The sequence below is a fragment of the Aethalodelphis obliquidens genome, unplaced genomic scaffold (genome assembly GCF_003676395.1).
Source record: "Aethalodelphis obliquidens isolate GAN/ISIS:26980383/991018 unplaced genomic scaffold, ASM367639v1 scaffold126, whole genome shotgun sequence".
NCBI classification, from domain to species: domain Eukaryota; kingdom Metazoa; phylum Chordata; class Mammalia; order Artiodactyla; family Delphinidae; genus Aethalodelphis; species Aethalodelphis obliquidens.
The window spans coordinates 1110984-1132702 of record NW_020838070.1 but is presented as its reverse complement, the minus strand read 5'-3'; the positions used below and the strand labels follow the sequence as shown (position 1 = coordinate 1132702).

The following is a 21719-nucleotide window of genomic DNA, read 5'->3' as shown; positions in this document are numbered from 1 at the left end:
GGACAAGACACAACTTGCTTCTTATCACTGATCATCTTGGGACACCCAGCCACCCCCAGCAGTGGCCACATGACAAATCCCATCTCCAGCCCTGCTCTGCCCTGCAGCCCTGCTGCCGGCACCCCACAGCCTTTGCTTCCCACCCCTCTTCTCACCCCCAGCCCCCAGCCTGGGTGCAATCTGGCAGGAAAGTCCTGAATTCAGTCTCCAATTTCCTCACCCATTTCCCCTGTTGTAGTCTCTACCTGTATTCCCAAACTCACCATTTCTACTTGCCAGTCCCAGGATGAGGCTGGGAAAGAGGATACACACCAGGTACCCCGACTCTTTTCTTCCTCCCTCTGCTACCCCCAATTCAAACCGCCCACTTAGCAATCCTCGAAGGCAAGAAAATAAAGCACGTTAAACACTGTTCAACACCAGACAGGTGATAAATGTTAGGTTCACAAGAATTCTTCCTTCTCTGAAGTCAGAAGACACGTGCACCCTGGCTACTTCCATCTCGCTCCAGTCCCCCATCTCCCACCAGCCTCGGGCCTCCCCACTTCCCGGATTGGGTCTCAGACTCGCTCATGACAGCAGGGAGCAGGTTATAGCTAACAACTTTGTCCACATGCCCTGCCACACATCCCAGCTCAGGATGCCTATCCAGAGGCATCTGGTACCATTTAACAAACACATTTGAGCACAACTGGTCTTCAGAGCTGGGAAGAGAGAGCCTAGGGGGAGAAGTTGGGATAACAGCGGAATAAGTAACAGCAGCAACGACAGAGGTGAATAGTGATGAAGACTGCCGTGATGAGCAGGTAGCCTATCAGGGTGAGCACCAGGGCAGCCCGAATCTCGGGGTTGGAGAACGAGACTGGGTAGCGGCCTCGAGATGTCACGCCCAGTCGGAGCCCAGCGATGCGCACGCCCTGCCGCCAGCAATAGTAGATGCCCCGGTCTTCCAGCTGGGTGAAGCGGATGTGGAGATGGTTGCCGTGGTCGATGAACACCCTCATGGACCTGTTGACGCCCTTTAGGTACTGCGTGCGGTAGAGGTACTGTTGGTCCTTGTCCCAGGCCACGGCATGCTCCGGCCGGGCCCCGGGACAGGAGATGATTAGTCCATGGCCCAGCCTCTGCTGGTGGAACTGAATGGGCACCGGGGGCAACCAGGGCCGGCTGCCCACTTTGGCCACGTAGCTGAAGAGGGCCATCACACCCTCCTGGATTTTCTTCTTCTCCTCGCAGGGCACCAGGCAGCTCCGAAGCAGCAGCTCGGGGACGTGGTCTCTGGCCTTGGCCCGGAGCTGCCTGGGCACAGCCCGTGAACCACAGGACACCACGTCGGGCAGTGTCTTGCGGTAGCGGGGGGAGAGGCCTGGGCTCTGCAGGTAACACAGGCCAATGCGCCACTGCTCCCCGCGCACCCCGCAGCGGTCGCAGGGGGTCCACTCCCAGAAGGTGGTGAAGACACGGAGGCTCCCGTGGTACTCATCTGCGAAGGGCTCCTGGCCCTGGTCCTCGAAGGTGGCCACCATCCTCTCACTGCTCTGGATGTCCACGTCGTAGGCGTAAAAGTAGTCCCCCTTGCGGGTGCCGCAGAAATACAAGCCTGAGTCCCCGGGCTGCGCCCGGAAGACCAACAGGCTGAACATGTGGATGCTGAAGCGGACCAGCATGTCGCTGCCCACGCGCACCTGGGCTGCCTCCGTCAGGACCCGCCCATCAAAGTCCGTCAGCACTTTGGTGTGGCCGCTGCCGAGGTGCTTCTGATAGTACCAGACGACAGCGGACACCTCCTCGGGCTTGCAGTGGCAGGGGAGCTCGAAGCTCATGTCAGCCAGGTAGGCTGCATTGTCGAACATCAGGAACGCTGGGCAGGGGGTCCTCTGAAAAATGTTCTCCTTCTCCACGATTTCAAAGGCCTGGAGGCTCCCCAACACCCACAGGAGCACAGTGGCCTGGGCCAGGTTCATGCCTGCGCGAGAGAAGAGTCAGAGGGGGCGGGGCAGAACCTAGGCACTAAAGGCCTATGGGGCTTCTAGAAATCACTGCTGGGAGGAGGCATCTAGATGAGGAAAGGATTCAGCAGCCAGGAAAAGAAGCAACAATCTGCAGAGGAAGCTGCCACAGACAAGGCAATTTATTCCCAGTGGATGTACAAGATGCCCTTCTAACGTTCCGGACGTGATCTTGAGGGAAAACCATTCTAGAACCTGGCCCTTTGTCCCCTTTCTAGAACACTGGCACTCACTCAAGAATGGGTCAGGGGAAGCCAGAATAAGAAGCAAGGGCCCAGGTACCAGGACAGGGGAATCTCTGCCTCTCTGTTCCAGGCCCTGCCCTGCCTGCCCGGTGGAAAGGTCCTCCCTTTGGTTAATCCAGGAGTTGAAGGCAACCCTCCTACCTGCACATCTGGCCACCTGAAGATGCCTGGGAGGCTGGCCAGGCCTGAGCTGATGGCTTGGGGTTTTCCCAGGCCCAACCTGCACGGGAACTCAGCCCCTGGAGCTAGAGAAAAATACTGCACCTCAAATGAGGTAGCATTTGATCGTTTATTGATTAAATGTCCATTCTGTTGGTTTCCAGTTACAAATACTCTTGTTAAGAGCTATGGAGATCAGTATTAATTTATCATGGAAGATTAACAATTTTGCTTTTTCCTTTTTTTGAGTGGAGGCTATAACTGGTGGTACCGGTGTTTGGTTGGGTGCTCACCCACCTCTCAGGGCCATGGGCTAGCAGACTGGCAGACTCTAAGGGTGGGAAGCAAACGTCTTTCAACTTCTTGGGCCCTTGACCATCCTGTGGATCTAACAGTTCAGAATATGGAGCCCCCAAGAGGCTGGAGGAAAAGGGAAAATTCAGTTACTGCTTTTGTTGTGAAACTCCCAAGACCAGAGGGAGTTAGGTGTGGGCTCTTCACTACAGTCTTGCAGAGCCCTCGAGACAACGAAAAACGCCTCCAGTGACCACTGGGGGCCTCTGAAGGTAACTGCTCCCATCAGTCCACATGGTACAGCCTCAGCAGCTCTTGCAGAAGACTCTCCTCCTCCTGAAGCCCACCAGGCTGCTCCCCCAGATCCCGCCCCTCCAGGCTGGGGGTGCCCATGGCCTGCAACTTCTGAAACAAGGCTCTGCAGCTCTCTCTCTCCGCATGGCTCATCAGGCTCAGGTTCAGGGTGAAGCGGCCGGTGCCGGCCAGGCTGCGCAGGATTCCCAGCACCACCCACCGGTCAGCTGGCCTCACGTGATCAGCCAGCGCCATCAGCATCTCCCCTAGGAGTCCAAACCCCACATCCATCTGGAAGAGGCGGCCCAGCTTTGGGCCCCCGAGCTGCAGCAGGGCCTCGTAGCGCTCTGACCCACTCCGCAAGTATCGCCGCCAATCACGGTAGAACTCAGCCGAGGTCTCGGGCTGGAGGCGTGTTTTCTCCTGGATCGCAAAGGAAGGAAAGAGAGTACAGAGCTCCTCCAGCTGCTCTGTGACAGTGAGAGTGAGGGGAGCCTGTGGATTTTCATCTGAGCTCTAGTATCACTCTCTGAGCACTGGCAAGGCTGCGGTCCCTGTGGGCCTCATTTTCAGATGAGGGAACAAGGGATGGGATGGGGAGGGAGGGTCCCAAGGAACCCAGGCTGTGATTTGAGACTCTCAGTTGTACCAGACTTTTCCTACTGATGAATGTGGACATAGCCCTGCTCTGCAAGACTAAGTCAGAGTTTACTCTGGGCAGGGCAGGAGAGGGGGTAATTGGAAACCTCGGGAGGAGAGAAAGGAACTCCAGATGAGTATTAAGGATATGACAGGCTGGATCTCCTTCCCGACACTGCCAGAGGGTCACAGGCTCTATACCATAGAACTCGAGGCAGAGCAACCCAAAGCTGATCTGGGAGTGGGACAAGGACTGAACGACAGGGGCCTGCCGAGCCCACCTTTCTGACTTGTTCTGGTTGGTTTGGGCCTCACCACCCGTTGGTTGCTTTTCTTTCTGGGATTGGAGGCAGAAACCTGCCTCTGTTGGCTTTACATGAGAAATAAGGAAAACATATGTGTTATAAGAAAACAGGGTTGGAGGTTTAAGGCAGAGAATCCTGCTGGGCCTCACCTACCGGGGAGATTTCAGTGGTTTCATCCTGGGAGGGCCTTCCCTGAATAGTGTGACAGTTCCAGGGCACAGTCTTCTTTCCTCCTATCTTGTCCTTCGGCTCCAGCGGCTTCAGATGTGATGCAAGGACAATACCCCTACAGGCAAGGGACAGAGATTAGGGGATGGACCTAATGCCATCTGTAGGTGTGAGGTGGCTGGACTTTGCGTGATACCGGCTGAACCTGTTGGCAGGCCAATATGACAATGATAATAACAACAACAGCAACAATAGCTGACAACTTTTGAGCACTTTCCACGTGCCAGATATTGTGCTCAGAATCTTATGTGCAATAACATTTAATCATGACAGTGGTTACTCTCTCTTATGGATGAGGAACAGAGGCTCAGATAGGTTAAATAACTTGCACAGGATCACACAGGTAGCAGAAGGTACGGCCAAGATTGAGCCCACAATTGTCTGACTCCAAGTGCACGCTCTTATCCACTATGGTAAACCATAACAGGAGAGCCCGAGAAAAGTGGCAGTAAGCCGACCTGAACTCCTCATAGGAAGCCACCCTCTGTTCCACTGCCCGTAACTTGGCAGCATTTTCCCGTTTGTACTTCTCATCAGCAGCGAGTGCAGCCTGCAGCTCTTTCTCCAAAGCCTTGAAGTCAATGATGTCATTCCTTTTCATGGCCTGTGCCTGGGAAGGCAAAGGGAATGAATGTCAGCAGAGGGTGAATATCAGGGGTGGGGGGTTGCATCTGGATTCTTTGCCAGTCCACAGAATGACCCCAAAGCACTCTAGATGTCTAGTCACTTATCTTGAGGGGGGTGTTATAAAAATCTAGTTCTCTATTTTACAGAGGGAAGCTGAGTTGCACAGTGAGGTCTTGCTTAAGATTTGTTGCCACTGAAAATACTCTTGACTTTCAATTTAGTGCCTTGTCTTAATTTTGCTCTCTGCCTCTGAAAATATTTTTTTAATTAAAGTATAATTGACATACAATGTTATATTAGTTTCAGGTGTACAACATAGTGATTCAACATTTATATACATTACAAGATGATCACCACAGTAAGTCTTGTTACCATCTGTCATCATTTAAGGTTATTACAATAATATTGACTATATTCCCTATTCTGTATATTACATTCTCATATATTTTATACCTGGAAGTTTGTGCTTCTTAACCTAGTTCGTCCACCCCACCACCCCCTTCCCCTCTGGCAACCACCAGTTTGTTCTGTTTTGTTTGTTCATTTGTGTTTTAGATTCCACATATAAGTGAAATCATACACTATTTGTCTTTCTCTGTCTGACTTATAATATCCTGTAATGCTGTATAATACCTTAGCATAACACCCTCTAGGTCCATCCATGTTGTTTTAAACGGCAATTTTTCATTCTTTTTTATTCTGCCTCTAAAAATATTTTAGCATTGGTGCTTTGGCTGAGGAAGCATTTGGATTTCAGAATTCAGCCCCTTCACATTTCCACATGGACTCACTCTATAGCGAGTTGTGATAGAGGCCCTCACACAAAAGCAGAACTATTGTAACCTACTCTTGAGCCCTGGGATAAAATTCCACTCATTGTTAAATGTCTTTAACGAGGAATGATACTTTCCACCCAAACCAGATTCAGTGACTGAGCAGGAAATCAAGTAGAGGTGGCAGAAGAAGGGGCTCAATGATCCCCGTTTCCAAATCCCTCTGTCCAGCCAGGGCTGGAGCACAGATTCCTAGGTTCTTGGGCAACCTCTTTAGCTCTGCCACTGTACTTCTGCAGCCTCCGCATATCTGAGGCTGATTGACCCGTTCTACACGGAGATCACCTATATGGGTTCTAGTCTTGGCTCTAGCATTTCCTTACTGTGAGACCCCTTTGACCATCAGACTCCTAGTGCACTAAGCTAGATTACGTGGTGAAGTCATCATCAACAGCCCTAGGGCCGGGAAGCTTGAGGTCTACAACCAACCCCTCCCTCCCCCTCCACTCCAACATGGGTAAGCTTGAAGACCAAGAAGGAGGCTGGGTTGGCCAGGAACTGAACTCAGGTGTCCTGGCTCCTGTCTAGTTCTGAGCCCTTGCCAGTCACTGAATAAATAGAACACCTAATCCTCCTGCCCCCTGACCTTCACCCCAGCAGCCAGCACCCTGGTTTCCTTTCTTTGGGGATCCCCAGTTACCGCCAGATCACGTCTGCTCAGCGTAGACCACGCCCAGCAGCTGTGGTTGCCCAGCAACTGCTCTAACAGCCTGCCCACGTGACCTCCCCGAAGGCCCCCGTCAGGGTAGCCCCGAGGCGCCTGATCAGATTCTCGCCTCCTCGGACCTTGTTTTCTTTGGAGCAGCCCACGCCTTGGTTTGGGGACCCACAACTCCGCCTCGCAGGTTCCTGTGTCCGCGGCCGGCATTCTTCCGAGCTGGTCCACAGGCAAAGGGCTGTCCTCCGAGGCAGAAACGCGACCGCGGCGCCTGCGGGGTCCTTCCGAATAGCGGGCGCAGGCGGTGCGGCGGCGTTGGACGGAAGCGCGGTCTCCGGCGGCCTACTCGGAGTTTCTGGCTGAGCAGCGGGAGGTGAGTTGACGCGGGTCCACGGCATGGGAAGGTTGCTCCTGTGGGATGGGAAATTAAATAATGGCAGATGTGGAGGAGACGTTATATGCTATCTTCTCCTTTCACTTTACAGATGAGGCGGGAAAGGGAATGAAGGCCCTACCACACCGCCCTCACACACACACACAGATTCCGGGGTTCCCTCCTGTCCATCTTTAAAACCCTTTCCCGGGGCAGGGGTCGTTCTTGCGCTGTCCATGCACCTGTCTCACTCCCTCTTCCAGCTGTGCCGCCTTCACCCTTTCTCTACCAAGCTCTCTCCGTCCTTACTCTGTTTTTCTTGGAGAGCCTGCGTTGTAGCGGGAAGCTGCGGTGAAGTTTGGTACCGAAATTAACTAATTTGTGCAACTGTGGGCAAGTCAGCTATCTTCTGGGTGCCTTGTTGGAGTCACTCATTTAGTCATTGAGCAAATGCTGATTGAGGTTCTATTTTGTGCCAGGCACCGTTCTAAGTGAAAAAAAAACAGCCCTTGCTTCAACTGTAGTTGGAGAGATGACAGTAAATACACGAATAGATACGTGTCAGTTAATGATAAATGTTAATAAAAATAATAAAACAATGAAAGTGGGGGTTGGAGAATGTGTGTATAGGTGGAGCTTTTTTTTTTTTTTTTTGCGGTACGCGGGCCTCTCACTGCTGCGGCCTCTCCCGCTGCGGAGCACAGGCCCCGGACGCGCAGGCTCAGCGGCCATGGCGCGGCATGTGGGACCCTCCCGGACCGGGGCACGAACCCTCGTCCCCCGCATCGGCAGGCGGACTCTCAACCACTGCGCCACCAGGGAAGCCCAAGGTGGAGCTTTTTTTAGAGTGACAAGGGAAGGCTTCTCAGAGAAGATAACGTTTTATATAGTAGAGACCAGGGTGAGATGAAGGAACAAGGCATACATGCCCAAGGGGAGAGCATTTTGGAAGAGGACAGTAAGTGCAGTGGCCCTGAAGCAGAAATGAGGTGGGTTGTTCCATGGACATTCTGTAAAAATTTCTGCAGTCATTTCATGGGTGTCTTGGGAGAATGAAATGTGCACAGGTGTGGTAGCTCTTTGGAAGTAAAAAGAATCTCTATGCATATGAAAGTTTCTGTAATAATTTACATTTAATTATTAGTGCTTGGAGCTCTTAATTCTCTATTTTATCCACGGTTAGCACTCAACAGGGGCATTGAGGGAGGTGGCGGGATTAGCCTCATGAAAGAAGTATCAGTATTTCAAAATTAAACATTCTGTTCAGTTAACATTTATCCAGTTTCTACTTAGGTGAAGCGCTGTCTTGGTCATTGGCAGGTGGGCACAAGGAACGCAGGGTTCCTGTATTCAAGAATGGCCAAAAAATAATGCTAGCTAACATTTATTGAGCCTGGAACTGTAATAAATTGTTTACACAGCCTATTTTGCTTAGTTCTCATAACCCTTTATGCAATGGGGATTAATCACTTTATTTTCCAATTAAAGAAACAAGCTTGGAGAGGTGAAATAACCTGAAATGACATAGTTATTAAGTGACAAAGTTGGGATTCAAATCTAGGTCTTCCAATTCCAGAGCCCTGACCATTAACCCACACTCTGGTCTGTTGCCTATTACTGTAAGCTGTAGAGGTGTTGGTGAGGGTAATTAGTACAGTTAACTACCATTCATGACAGAATTAAATGCTGATAAAGACACTAAAGGCTACAGCAGTATAGGAGAGTGAGAAATTGAGGCTATAGGAAGGCTTGAAGGAGGTGGTATTTGACCTGTTACTTTGAGTAGAATTTCTGGAATTGAAGTGGAGACAACCCACAAAATACTTACTAATTACAAAGAGAAAGCATGTAACTTTACAATGGAAAGGCCTGGTAGGCACCACCATAATCAGTGGTGAAGTTAACATCACCACTGATGGGACAAATTAAAATCATATGCCACTTGTTAGAAGATGCACTGAAAAGAGCACAGCATTACTTCTGTGATATTCTTGCCAAAAAATGCATAACCTGAATCTAATCATGAGGAAACATTGGCAAACTTAAATTAAGGGACATTCTACAAACTCACTAGCCTATAATCTGCAAAAGTTTCAAGTCACAGAAGTCAAAGGAAAGACCAAGGAACTGTTCCAGATTGAAAGAGACTAAAGACATGACAGCTAAATGCAAACATGGAATCCTGGATTGGCTCCTTTGCTGTGCAGGAGATTATTGGAACAGTCTGTGAAACTTGAATGGGGGCCTGTGGGTTAGGTGGTAGTAATATGTCAGTGTTTTCTGATTTTGATGGTTGTATTGTGGTTATGTAGGAGAATGTCCTCGTTTGTAGGAATCACATGCACTAAAAGCAGGGGTTGGCAAACTTTGTCTGTCAAGGGCTAGATAGTAAATATTTTAGACTTTGTGGGCCATATGGTCTCAGTGGCAGCTACTCTGCTCCGCTGTTACAGTGTGAAAGCAGCCACAGACAATATAAAAGAATGAGCATGGCTGTGTTCCAATAATGCTGTTTTTATAGATGCTGAAATTTGAATTTCATGTAATTAATTTTCACGTGTCATGAAATATTATTCTTTTGATTTTTTTCAACTATTTAAAAATAATAACAAACATCGTACCTTCAGGACTGTTTGAAAATAGTTGGCAGGCCAGATTTGGCCACAGGCTATAGTTTACCAACTGCTGCACTAAAGTATGAGGAGGCGATGAGACATTGTGTCAGCAACTTATTTGCAAATAATTTAGGAGAAAGAAAGTTATGTGTACTATTTTTGCAACTTTCTGGTATTTAATTATTTTAAAATTAAAATTTGTTTAGTATTAGAAAAAAGAAGTGGGTGAAGTATATGTAAACAGAAACAGGAGTGGAACAGACAGGAGGGGAAGATGCAGGGCTTTGGAGGAGCAGTCAGTGGGTTGATGTAACTGGAGAGGAGACTGTGTGTGGGATATGGTCAGCCACAGGCTAGGGCGGAGGCCTTGATTACCTTGCCAGCATCTAACTCTTCTCCTTGAATTTTAGCATCATGGATACTGACTTGTATGATGAGTTTGGGAATTATATTGGACCAGAGCTTGATTCTGATGAAGATGATGATGAATTGGGCAGAGAGACCAAAGATCTTGATGAGGTAAAACAAATATATACTTTTTTCATCTCTCTTTTTTAAGAAAGCAATAAAGTAGTAACCATAAATTTGTTTTCTGTGTCTATGAGTCTGTTTCTGTTTTGTATATAGATTCATTTGTGTTGTGTTTTAGATTCCACATATAAGTCATATCATACAATATTTGTCTTTCTCTGTCTGGCTTCACTTAGTATGATATTCTCTAGGTCCATCAGCACTGCCTGAAATGGCAATATTTCATTCTTTTTTATGGCTGAGTAATATTCCACTGTATACATGTACCACATCTTCTTAAATCAGTCATCTGTTCATGAGCACTTGGGTTGTTTCCATGTCTTGGCTGTTGTAAATAGTGCTGCTATGAACCTGGGGGTGCATGTGTCTTTTTGAACTAGTGTTTTTGATTTTTCCATCATCCCTTCTCATTTACTCTAGATGTTCACCCCAGCAATTCTCCCCTCTCTCCCATGTCATTAGTTTTCTCTCTCTACTAGATCATCCCCATCAGCATACAGATATGCTGTTGTTTCATCATAAAATCCTTTCACAACCCTATAGCCCCCTGTCGTTACCTCCCATTTCCCTGTTTCCCAATGCGGCACATCACAAAAGAGTTGTTACTTGCTGTCTCCAAATCCTCTCCTCCCATTTTCTCTGAATCCAAGTTTTGTTGTTTTGCCTCTCCCATTCCACACAGACTGCTCTTGTCACGGTCATCGGTGACCTCTGCCGCAGACCCAGTGCTCATCCTGCTTGACCTGTCTGCAGCATCTGGCCCAGCTGATCCCTCCCTCCTTAAAATACTCTCTTCCCTTGGCTTCCAGGGAATCCCCTGGTTTTCCTTCTCTTCTCTGGCCGGTCCTTCTCAGTCTTTGCCGCTGGTTCCTCCTCATCTCCCTGACCTTTTAACTGTCAATGGGCCCCAAGGCTCCATTCCTAATACCTGTTCTCTATCTACACTCACTCCCCTGGTCATCTTATCCAGTATATCAAATCCCTTCTATTCCCTGAGGACTCTCAAATTTATATCTCCAACCTGGACCTTTCTCTTGAACCTCAGGTTTGTATGTCTAGCTTTCTACTTGGCATCTCTACTTGATGTCTAATATGGCATCTCAAACTTAGCATATCTAAGGCCTAAACACAGAGCTTCCCCATCCCCTGTCCCCTGCTTCTGCCTCCAACCTCCTCTTACAGTCTTCCTCATCTAGTAAAGACAGGGCCATTCCCCGGTTGCTCAGGTCAAAAACCTTGTCTCTTTTTTTTCACTCCTACTCTGAATTCACTAGAATACATTTTTTACTCTATTTTTAAAATATATGCAGAATCCAACCTCTCCTTCCATCTTCACAGCTACTCCTCTGGGCATAAGCCACAATTACTGCCATCTCTCTCCTGTATCACTGCAGTAGCCTTCCAACTAATCTCTCTCCTTTTAGTATATCTCAGTATGGGAACCAGAGTGAGTCTTTTAAAACAAAATCCTGATCATATTACTCCTCTGCTCAGAACTGCTAGAACAGGACTTCTTAGCCTCGGTACCATTGAGGTTTGGGGCCAGATAATTCTTTGTTACAAGGGCTGTCCTGCGCTTTATAGGATATTTAACAGCATCCCTGGCTTCTACTCACTAGGTCCCCCACACACAGAGCCAGCTGTGACAACCAGAAACGTCTTCAGACATTGCCAAATGTTCCCTGGGAGACAGAATTGTCTTTGGCTGAGAAGCACTGTCATAGAGTAAAGTTAGATTACTTAGAATGATCCAGAAGATCCTACATGATCACCTCCTATGAGATCTCAGCTTATACTGTTCTCCCCATCATTTACTGAACTGGCTTCCTTGCTAATCCTCAAAGTTGCCAGCGTACCCTTGACTCAGAGCCTTTGCATTTGCCGTTTCAGCCAACTAGAATGCTCTTCCCCACTTACTTGTAGAACTTACTCTCTCTTCCCTCAGATTTTTGCTCAAATGTCCTCACCTCTCTTTTTTGCATTGCTATATTACCAATACCTAGAACACTGCCTGGCACATAGTAAGTGCTCAGCAGATATTTGTTGAGCGAATGAATTAACCAGGGTGTTTTGGAACATAAAGGGTTATGTAGTAGCCACTTTTAATCATTTGAAAGACTTTTTAGGAGAAGAGGGCATAACTTTGTTCAGTGTTGCTTGTGACTGTGGGTTTTAATTTATAAGGAGGTGAGTTCGATGTCATTTACGGAGACTCACTTTCCAACAGGGAACTGGGCTGTCTTGTGAGTGAGTACTGTTGTTATTGGAAGTATTCAACAGGGACAGGAATACGTAGAGAGAGTTCATTCATTTAACATGCTGTGTTCCAAGGACACAGAGATGAATAGTGCTCGAAGAACTCCCGTCCTATGGGATTCCTAATATGTGAGGCATAGGGCAATATCCAGAAAAGTGCCTCCAAGCTTGATCCATTTGTGACCAATGGCCTGCATTTAAGAAAGGGTCCATTTGAATCAGGAGAGCCATCCATACCCATGGCTTACAGTCTTCTCTTTGTGAAGGATCATGCAAGAGTGGAACCTGCCCCACTGACGGTAGCACAGAACTCAAAATAAGAAGCTGTCAGGCATGTGAAGTCATTGCTCTTAACTCATGCAGTGTATGAGTCATTGAGCAGGAAAAGTGCATGCCTCTTCCAACCTCCTTCCGTCTCTTGCTTTTAGGTCGATGATGATGATGATGACGACGAGCTGGGAGATCATGATGAAGACCACCCTGGCATGGAGGTGGTGCTGCATGAGGACAAGAAGTACTACCCCACAGCTGAGGAGGTATATGGTCCTGAAGTGGAGACCATAGTTCAGGAGGAGGACACCCAGCCTCTCACAGGTGAGTCTGGAGGCACTGGGCTGTGAGAGGTGAAATCGAAACTAGAAAACTTCATTTCATAGCATCAGCAGTCTTGAAAGTTCAGTGAATGAACTGACTAGTTTTTCTTTCAGGTGGTATTTCTGGATTGAGATTCAATTAACCCTGTTTTGATATTCAACAGAACAGCTTGTTACCAAGCAAATAAGTGTTACTTCTTTCTTTATCTAATACTTGTTTGGGTTCTTGAAGACTGTTTTTAAGTTCTCCCTCTGGTCTGATACGTTTTTCCATCCAAATAATACCAGTTTCTTTAACTAGTCCTCACAATGCTTATTTTCCACTTCCTTAATAATTTTCATTGATCTTCTGGGAAGTAGTTGCATTTTATAAATACAAGGAGAGATTTTGAACTGACATTGACCTCATCCTATATCCAGTCCCTCTCCCTTCCTCCCACAAAATGAAGTCCAAACACCTCAGTCCACAATTCAAGATCTTTCAGTGTCTCATGCCAAACAGCGTTCCCAGAACTTTCTCAACCTGAGTGGTCCTCGAGAACAACATAAATTGATGTCGTATATCATCCATTCTGAAAGCTCAGTCTAATGGAATAGGGCTCTGTATTTTTATGCTTTACGCCTACCTGCACATCACTACTTTTTTTTTCCTCCTAGAACCCATTATTAAACCGGTGAAAACCAAGAAATTCACTCTGATGGAGCAGACATTACCTGTCACGGTATATGAAATGGAGTAAGTTATAAGGTCTTGCAGCCTCTCTGCACGAACATTGTAGGTTCAGTTTGTTCATGGAGGTAGGAGGTGGTTTGTGGTTGAAGTAACCAGTGAATTTTTGGGGTGGTGGTGGTGAGAGCAGTGGCATCCGTTTGTGCCTGAGTCCTTTTGCCGACTTCTCTCTGTGACCAGGTTCAGCTCTGTCGCTGCCTGCTGCCAGATCTAGTCTGACAGATTTCAACTTTATTTATGTATTTATTTATTTTGGTGGGTAAAAGGGCATATCCCTGAGCTCTTTATTATTTATTTAATTTTTTAAAATTGAGGTATAGCTGACTTGCAATGTTGTGTACAGCACAGTGATTCAGATTCTTTTCCCTTATATGTTATTACAAAATATTGAGTATAGTTCCCTGTGCTATACAGTAGGTCCTTGTTGGTTATCTGTTTTATATATAGTAGTGTGTATATTTTAATCCCCAACTCCTAATTTATCCCTCCCCTCCCCTCCCCTTTCCTCTTTGGTAACCGTCAGTTTATTTTCTCTGTCTGTGGGCCTATTTCTGTTTTGTAAATAAGCTCATTTTTATCTTTTTTTTTTTCTTTTAGATTCCACATATAAGTGATATCGTATGATGTTTGTCTTTCTCTGTCTGGCTTACTTCACTTAGGATAATAATCTCTAGGTCCATCCATGGTGCTGCGCCAGTGAGTTATTGTGAAAGCAAAAATCTCTTCCTACAATTTGCCAAAATTTTCCTTCAGCTTATATCGTTGCTGAGATATTTAGGCTCAATCTTAACTTTCTTCTTGGCTCTCATCCGGATCTCAGCCATTTTCTCTTCTTCCAAACCTTTAGTTTGGTATTAGAAGCCAGCCTTTGAGACAGAATTGGGTATTATAATTGTCAGTGTTGGGGCCACCAGAGCCTGTTTTGACACGGTATGGTTGCTAAGTGTTTTGGGAACATAACAACTCTTTATTTTGAAAAGGAGGCACAGGTAGGTAGATATGTGTAGAATAATTTAGACTCCTCAAACTGCAAACTGTTTTTGAAAATATTTTCATTGATGAAATGCAACTATAAGGCTCTCATATATTGAGGAGCTTGTGGCCCGTTATTAGATAATGAAACTTTTTTTTTAAAACATGTTGACATCTTGTATGTCCGAAGGAGTAAGGTCCCTTCTGAAATGGTCAGCTCACCTGCCATCATTCACACTTTTTTTTTCTTTTTTAATATTTATTTATTTGGTTGCACTGGATCTTAGTTGCAGCTCACGGGCTCCTTAGTTGCGGCAGGTGGGCTCCTTAGTTGTGGCATGTGAATCTTATGTGGGATCTAGTTCCCTGAGCAGGGATCGAACCTGGGCCCCTTGGGAGTGCGGTCTTAACCACTGTGCCACCAGGAAGTCCCCCATTCACAGTTTTTTTTTTTTTTTTTTTCCGGTATGCGGGCCTCTCACTGTTGTGGCCTCTCCCGTTGCGGAGCACAGGCTCCGGACACGCAGGCTCAGCGGCCATGGCTCACGGGCCTAGCCGCTCTGCGGCATGTGGGATCTTCCTGGACCGGGGCACGAACCCGTGTCCCCTGTCTCGGCAGGTGGACTCTCAACCACTGCGCCACCAGGGAAGCCCCATTCACACATTTTTGAAACAACCTTTCAGTTTTCTTCAGAACTTGCGTCACATTCTTTTGTGTTCTCAGTGGTGATTTTTTTAAAAAATCTCCAGTCTTTGAAAGCAGACTTGATTTTTCAGAGCCAAAAGTCATCTGAAGGCTATTTACCATAAGTAATGCGGATGATAAGCAAGAAAGGCAGGGTTGGTTTTGATCAGAATGGAACTCCTCTGCTCATCATTAATGAGATGAGGTTTTCTTTTTTTCTTTTTTTTTTTTTGAGATGAGGTTTTCTTGGAAGCCTTGTTAACCAGCTGTGACGACAGTTTCAGAAGCAAAGCTCCCAAAGTGATTTGAAGTCCCCTTGGCATCAGTGGTATAAATGTATAACATCTAGCCTGAATGTTTTGAAGTGAACAGTACTCATGTATGTGTGTGCTGGTATTTGGTTTTTTCTTCTTGCTTGCTTTTCAAATTTCATTATTTTACTGTTGAAATCTCCATGACGTTTCACAGGTCGTGTCTCCTCATGAATAAGTCCGTTCCGTTCCCAAAGACAGAACTGTATAGAGGTAGAAACTCACTTCTGCCTCTGAGCATTCTCCAGTTGGTCTGAAAGTTGTTCCTGGCCGAAAATACCTAAAACACCTTTGTACCACCCCCCCCATTTGAAAACTTTTGGCAAAGTCCCTTTTGCTCTTTTCCATTCTCCTTTCAGTTTCTTGGCAGACCTGATGGATAACTCGGAGCTGATCAGAAATGTGACCCTTTGTGGTCATCTCCACCATGGCAAGGTGAGAGAGCTTTCGGCTACTTGGAACAGGGTTGCTCTTCGTTTCTGCTCATTTTTTCAGCCCTCAGAGTCACACGTTGGGGTCTGAGGCCATAAGGCTGGACCTCCTCACTCTGGGGGGCCTCCATGCCTATTGTGAAACTGAGCTGTGAAATTCTAGCTTTTCCTGAGCAGCAGATGGAAAGCTAAGCCACTTGCATGCCTGAGCCTTGTGTCTACATCTGGACAGAAGAGGGGAAATTGAGCCTTACTCTGATTTTATAAGTTTTCATTTCCTGGGGGATGGTTGTCTAAGAAAGATTTCATCTTTCATTTGAAAATAATCCTGTGGCTTCATGTTAATTCTTTGCTGTGCCATAATCCTCCCTGCTCTCTTCTTCCTCTCTTTATCCCTAAATTATGTGGTGTAGTGGGAACTGGGAGAAGGGTAGAGTAGATTTTTCTCTGTGGTTTGCAGAACTTAACTTTCTCTTCCCTTTCAGACATGTTTTGTAGATTGTTTAATAGAGCAGACTCACCCGGAAATCAGAAAGCGCTACGACCAAGATGTGAGTAGAAATTCTGTTGAAGGTTTAGGATGAACCATTCAGAATATACAGGGATGGGTGTCTCTCTCCTTCCCCTTTCTTCCACTTTCCCACTCTCACTGTAAATAATGATGCATATAATACGCTGCTTTATAATTGTAATTTCTGTTAATAGACCTTAAGAAAATAACTTCAGCTTTCTCAGAAACATAGAAATACTAGTGCACAGTATTTTTGGATGATCTGTTCTGTGCTTGGGATCCCTCCTCTGTTCTGATATATCCTGACTTCGATAGCCTATTCTTTCCTGTCATAGTATTAATAGCCTCTCTATAAATATAATACAGTTGGACCTTGTTTTCATGATAAAGTTAAGCGCCTGTGAATGAGGCCAAGTGGGGCTGCAAGTCTCAGTGCAATAAATGTTCAATCTTGGCCAGATTGACTGTTTTGACGTTCCGGGTCCCATGAAGGCTGGGTGTGTCTCCCTGTACCACCGTGAAAAATTCAGTGCATTTGATATAATTTAGCTCTTCCGTCATACCTGGTCTTTAGCGACTTCCTCCACTCCCCAAAAAACCACACACCCAGGAGCATTTTCCATCTGGGAGGGTGCTGGTCTCATTGTCTGAAATTTCTGTAGGGGTACCCTGTTTTCTTCCATCTGTTCTCCTCCTGAGGCAGAGACCCTTGAGCTGGGAGGTGGTGAGGGAAAGTGATTGATGGTTTGTGTGGGAGAGGAGTCTGAATTCAGGAGATAATTACAGTTCTTTTTTTTTAAGCTGTGCTACACTGACATCCTCTTCACAGAGCAAGAGGTAAGTGTGCCTTTGGAAGTCTGATTGTTGTCCACAGCAGGCCCAGCAGTAGTAGTTTTGTAGGGAATGTAGAAGAGCTTTACGGTAACATTTTGGTCCATACCACACACCTCCCCACCCTCACTCCCACCCCTCATCTCTTTATCTCCCTGCTTCTCTCGGTCATCCTATGATCTATAACTTGAAAGAGAGCTGGGTAGGCAAACTGTAGGGTAAAAGGGGGGACCGTCCTATCCTGGGCTGGATTTAATTTAGCCAAGTAGGGCAAATGCTAAGAGGTCATGTGTACATTTATGCTATAAGTCCTGCAGAAGCTAAACATGATTTTTAAAATGACATCGTCCTTAAAATCTGTAACGTGACTCCATCCATATGTTGATCTTTCTGGGAGTAGCTTCTCCTGGAGAATGGGTTCGTCTGTCTTTGGGCTTCTCTTCTGTATAAAGGAGTGAGCATACATTTTTGTCTTTCCCATTCCTACTGGTTGGTCTTCCTTTCCATCTGGATCTTTGTCCCTCCCCTCGAATCCCTTGTTTCCCCCTCTTCTTTATTTCTGTCTCTCTTAAATGACCACATGGAAAGCACAAGAGTGTAAGTACTGTGATTAACCAAAGGAACCTTGAATGGTGCTGGCATATGTTAAGCACTCAACAGATACTAACTATTGTTTTTTTATTTATATGTTTGACTGGAGTTGTTTTAATACTTATTTTCTGTTACAGCTTTTATAGTATATTTTTAAGAAAACCTAAAGTGCTGCAGATTGTTTCTTTTTACTTGTACTGTGCTAAATTATTTTTGTTTACAGTGTATGAGGAGGATAAGATTTTAGGACTCTGGATTCTCTATTAAGGTTTAATACTGCTTTGCTAGCTTGTTCATTTTTTTATTTTTACTTTTTTGTATTTGAACCAAATCCCCACCCTGTGCCCCCGCCGCCCCAGTGCTTTTTAACATCAAGATTGTTCATCTTTAAGGTCATTCTGGTTAGAGACCTAGGTAAAAATCATACCCATTACAAGGAGAGACATCAGTGTAATTTACTAGCAACTGGAAAGATCCAAGAGCAGAATGAATCCCTCCTGCATAGGAAGAAGCCTTGATCACTCTCGCCCTCTTTCTCTCTGCGACTTTCAGAGGGGTGTTGGCATCAAGAGTACTCCTGTGACAGTAGTCTTGCCAGATACCAAAGGAAAATCCTACCTCTTCAATATCATGGACACTCCAGGTAGGACATTCCTTGACTTTTTACCATCAGAACCCCGTCCTGTTTGTTTCTTTTGCTTCCAGAACAGAGCAGAGCATTATGTCTTTGTTTTTACATTCCCTTGCCTTCATTGAGTTAATTTTCTTTTTTAACTGTCTCCTTTGCTTCTAACTAGTTAATTAGCCAGCAGTGTACTGCAGGCCTTCTATTTTGTTCCTCTCTTGACTCTGCTGTAGAAGATTTAAATTTGGGGGAATCTTATTCACTTACTCATTTCAGTCTGTGTCAGCCCATGCTAGACACTGGGGCAACAAAGCTGAGTTAGACATGGTCCCGGCCTCAGGCAGTCTCAGTCTTTTGAAGGAGACTATGGGAGCACGCACCGATGGCTGGGGGACATGCAGGTTACCATAGAAGCAGCATACCTCACCCTGTGGCTGACTTTCTCTTTGGGAAGGACCAACTCAGGGTTCCCTTTTTTTAAATAGGAAAATTTGGGTTTTGACAGATTGGCCTTCTTTGCCCCATCAGATGCCCGATGCCCTCGTACCTCTCAGCCCCTGACCCCTACCCGCACCCACCAGCACCACCTTGCCAGGAACTGGCTCACGTGCTCCAGGCCCTCCTTTGCCCTGTTTCCTGCTTCCAAATTGTCTTCTGTCCCGCAGAACTCTGTTCACTGCTGATTAGACTGGTTTAGTCTGCAAGTTGAATGTGTTGTGCCCTCCTTGATAAGATGCTTTCTTTATGTTTGGGGGCCTCCTGTATAAAAGCGTAATCCAAGGATGTGACTCTAACGTAGAACTTGGCACACTGCAGGGAGCTGTGGGGAGAAGAGAAGGCGGTATTTGTGGGTTCACATGCTTTGCAGTGCCCCACAGACCACGTACAAGTTAATCGTGCCTCATCCTGCCACCACACAAGTGGCGACTTACTTGGTATTTGCTTTTCAGGACACGTGAATTTTTCTGACGAGGTCACAGCTGGCTTGCGCATCTCAGATGGAGTGGTCCTTTTCATCGATGCTGCTGAGGGCGTAAGTCTGCGTCAGTTCCCTCAGGACCCCTCTTCCCTGTCATGTTTGCCGCACACAATGCCCAGAGCTCTGAGTGAGCTGGGAATTAGAGAACGTGAGAGTCTGTGGGATTAAGGCTCACCTTTGCTCTAAAATTAGGGCAACAAATGAAAGTCAAAATTAGTTCTCAGTGAGTCCCTCACTCCCTGCCCAGTGAAGCTCAAAATGATAGGACCCATTGTCATTCAGAAACACAAAAATGACAAAGGTAAGTAAAAGGGAGGGAGGAGAGTTTTAAATGTTAATGAATTTGTCTAAGGTAAAGAGAGATTAGAGTTAAAAGGCCCAAAGATTAGGTAATTTGGCTGACCTCATTCGTGTCATCGGTGAGATAGCCAGCAGAGGGAGCCAGGGTTACCTTTTTAAAAATTGACTTCATCTTGGAGTAATTTCAAACTTACTGAAAAGTTGCAGTAGTACAGAGAACACCCTTATTTGTAATTCTTTGTCTGTACATGTACATATGCACTCACACGTATGTGTTTTCCCCTTGAACCATTTGAAAATAAAATATTTCAGAATGTATTTCCTAAGAAGGACATTCACTTACATAATCATAATACACTTACCAGAATCTGGGAATTCAACGTTGATACAATATTGTTGTACAGATCTTTTTCTGTAGACCTTAGTCAGTCTCACTAATTGTCCCAATAATGTCCTTTATAGAATTTTTTTTCCTAATCCAGGATGGTGCATAACATTTAGTTTTCATGTCTCTTTTAATTGGAATTCTTCTTTTACCTTTCTTGGTCTTTTATGACATTGGCATTTTTGAAGTATATAGGCCATTTATTTTGTAGACTGTCTCTCAATCAGGGTTTGTCTAATGTTTCCTCATGATTAGGTTCAGGTTATTTGGGGCAGGAATACTATATCAGCACAGTTGTGTTCTTATTAGTCCATCACATCAGAAGGCCCATGATGGTGATGTTAGCTTTGATCACTTGGTTAAGGTGGGTCTGCCAGGTTTCTCGAATGTAAAGTTACTGTTTCTCCCTTTGTAATAACTGATTTGTGGGGCGATACCTTGAGTCTATGTATACATGTTATTCCTTATCAAACTTTACCAGTTTTATCATCCATTGGTCTTTCCTAGCTTATTGATATAATAGTTGCAAATGGTGATTTTCTAACTCTTACTATTTGTTCTATATTTATTGGTTGGAATTCTGTTGTAAGGAAGAGATTTCCCTTCTCCATTTGCTTATTTATTATCCGTATGGATACATGGATTTTTATTTTACTTGGTGGGTTATAATCCACTAGTATCTTTATATCTTTTGATACTCTAGTTATCCCAGATTTGGCTAGTGAGAACTCCTTCAGGCTGGCTCCTTTATCCTTTTGACATGCCCTGTCTTTTTTCAGGCACAAAAAGATGTCCTAGACTCATCTTGTACTTTCCCTGCCCCAATCCTGGAATCAGCCATTTCTCCATAGAGCTTCGGCTCCTTATAGTGAGGACAGATACTTAGAAACAAAGATCAGAGTGTGTTCTTTGCTACTGGGACACATTGCTTCTAGGACTTTCCACTGAACACAGATAATATACACCCATACGTATCTGTAACTGTTTCTACACATACATATTAAAAACTATTAACACAGTAGAAAAGAAGAAAAAAATCAATTTATCCTAATACCCACAATTCCATTTCAGCACCACAGCTTCTTCCCAAGCCTTCCTTGGTTCCTTCTCTGGCACTGAGAAACCTGGCTCCCAACATCATCAGTGTATTTATTCATTTCTCAATCCTGCAAGGTCACCTCTTAAAATTCCTGAATCTGCCATTGGGCAAGATACCCTCTGCTTCCCCCCAACAATCTATTTCCTCTTTTCCACATTCTTCATATTTTTAAATAGCACCTTTTTTGGCTCTGCTCTGGACTGTTCTGCCCTCTTTGCTCTCATCGCCACCTTCTGAGCCTTGTGTCTCTCAGGTGATGCTGAACACAGAGCGGCTGATCAAGCACGCCGTGCAGGAGAGGCTGGCGGTCACCGTGTGCATCAACAAGATTGACCGGCTGATCCTAGAGCTGAAGCTGCCCCCCACTGATGCTTATTACAAGCTGCGTCACATTGTAGATGAGGTCAACGGACTAATAAGGTAGAGGAACCCTGGGAGTGGACCTCCTGTCCTCGGCACTCTGGTTTTTATAAATCTTAACCTTGAACACCTCTGGGGGCAACTCTGATTCCTTGGCATGCATTGACAAGCTTGTTGGACACAGCTAGAGGCACATTCTGTGGCTCTGCAGGGATTGACTCCACCGCCTTGGCCTTGTTAACTCTGCTCC

General features: G+C 45.7%; 3 protein-coding genes across 6 annotated transcripts in view; 1 reads left to right on the top strand and 2 right to left on the bottom strand.

Moving 5' to 3' along the window:
• Window positions 1-65: 65 nt before the first annotated feature.
• Window positions 66-2163, bottom strand: FAM187A (family with sequence similarity 187 member A). The gene has a single exon (XM_027098973.1). The coding sequence runs from the start codon at window positions 1962-1964 to the stop codon at window positions 720-722; it is 1245 nt and encodes a 414-aa protein (XP_026954774.1). The 5' UTR covers window positions 1965-2163; the 3' UTR covers window positions 66-719.
• Window positions 2109-6535, bottom strand: DNAAF19 (dynein axonemal assembly factor 19). Of its 4 annotated transcripts, none has more exons than XM_027098975.1 (4): window positions 6220-6535; window positions 4701-4783; window positions 4099-4231; window positions 2109-3424 (listed from the first exon to the last, which is right to left on the bottom strand). In XM_027098975.1, the coding sequence occupies exons 1-4, from the start codon at window positions 6499-6501 to the stop codon at window positions 2993-2995; spliced, it is 930 nt and encodes a 309-aa protein (XP_026954776.1). In that variant the 5' UTR covers window positions 6502-6535; the 3' UTR covers window positions 2109-2992. The 4 variants fall into 4 exon arrangements, with proteins under 4 accessions (XP_026954776.1, XP_026954777.1, XP_026954775.1 ...); XM_027098976.1 differs by lacking the exon at window positions 6220-6535 and adding an exon at window positions 5434-6213 and having other exon boundaries at window positions 2124-3424; window positions 4632-4783; XM_027098974.1 differs by having other exon boundaries at window positions 2125-3424; window positions 4632-4783; window positions 6220-6524.
• The window catches only part of EFTUD2 (elongation factor Tu GTP binding domain containing 2), a 33046-nt gene continuing 17758 nt past the window's right edge, over window positions 6432-21719 (top strand). Inside the window, exons 1-10 of the mRNA XM_027098972.1 lie at window positions 6432-6664; window positions 9690-9798; window positions 12495-12660; window positions 13317-13395; window positions 15717-15792; window positions 16274-16339; window positions 17101-17136; window positions 18274-18364; window positions 19297-19379; window positions 21363-21529. Of these exons, the coding sequence (XP_026954773.1) occupies window positions 9694-9798; window positions 12495-12660; window positions 13317-13395; window positions 15717-15792; window positions 16274-16339; window positions 17101-17136; window positions 18274-18364; window positions 19297-19379; window positions 21363-21529 (869 nt within the window). The 5' untranslated portion in view covers window positions 6432-6664; window positions 9690-9693. The remainder of the gene's footprint in view (window positions 6665-9689; window positions 9799-12494; window positions 12661-13316; window positions 13396-15716; window positions 15793-16273; window positions 16340-17100; window positions 17137-18273; window positions 18365-19296; window positions 19380-21362; window positions 21530-21719) is intronic.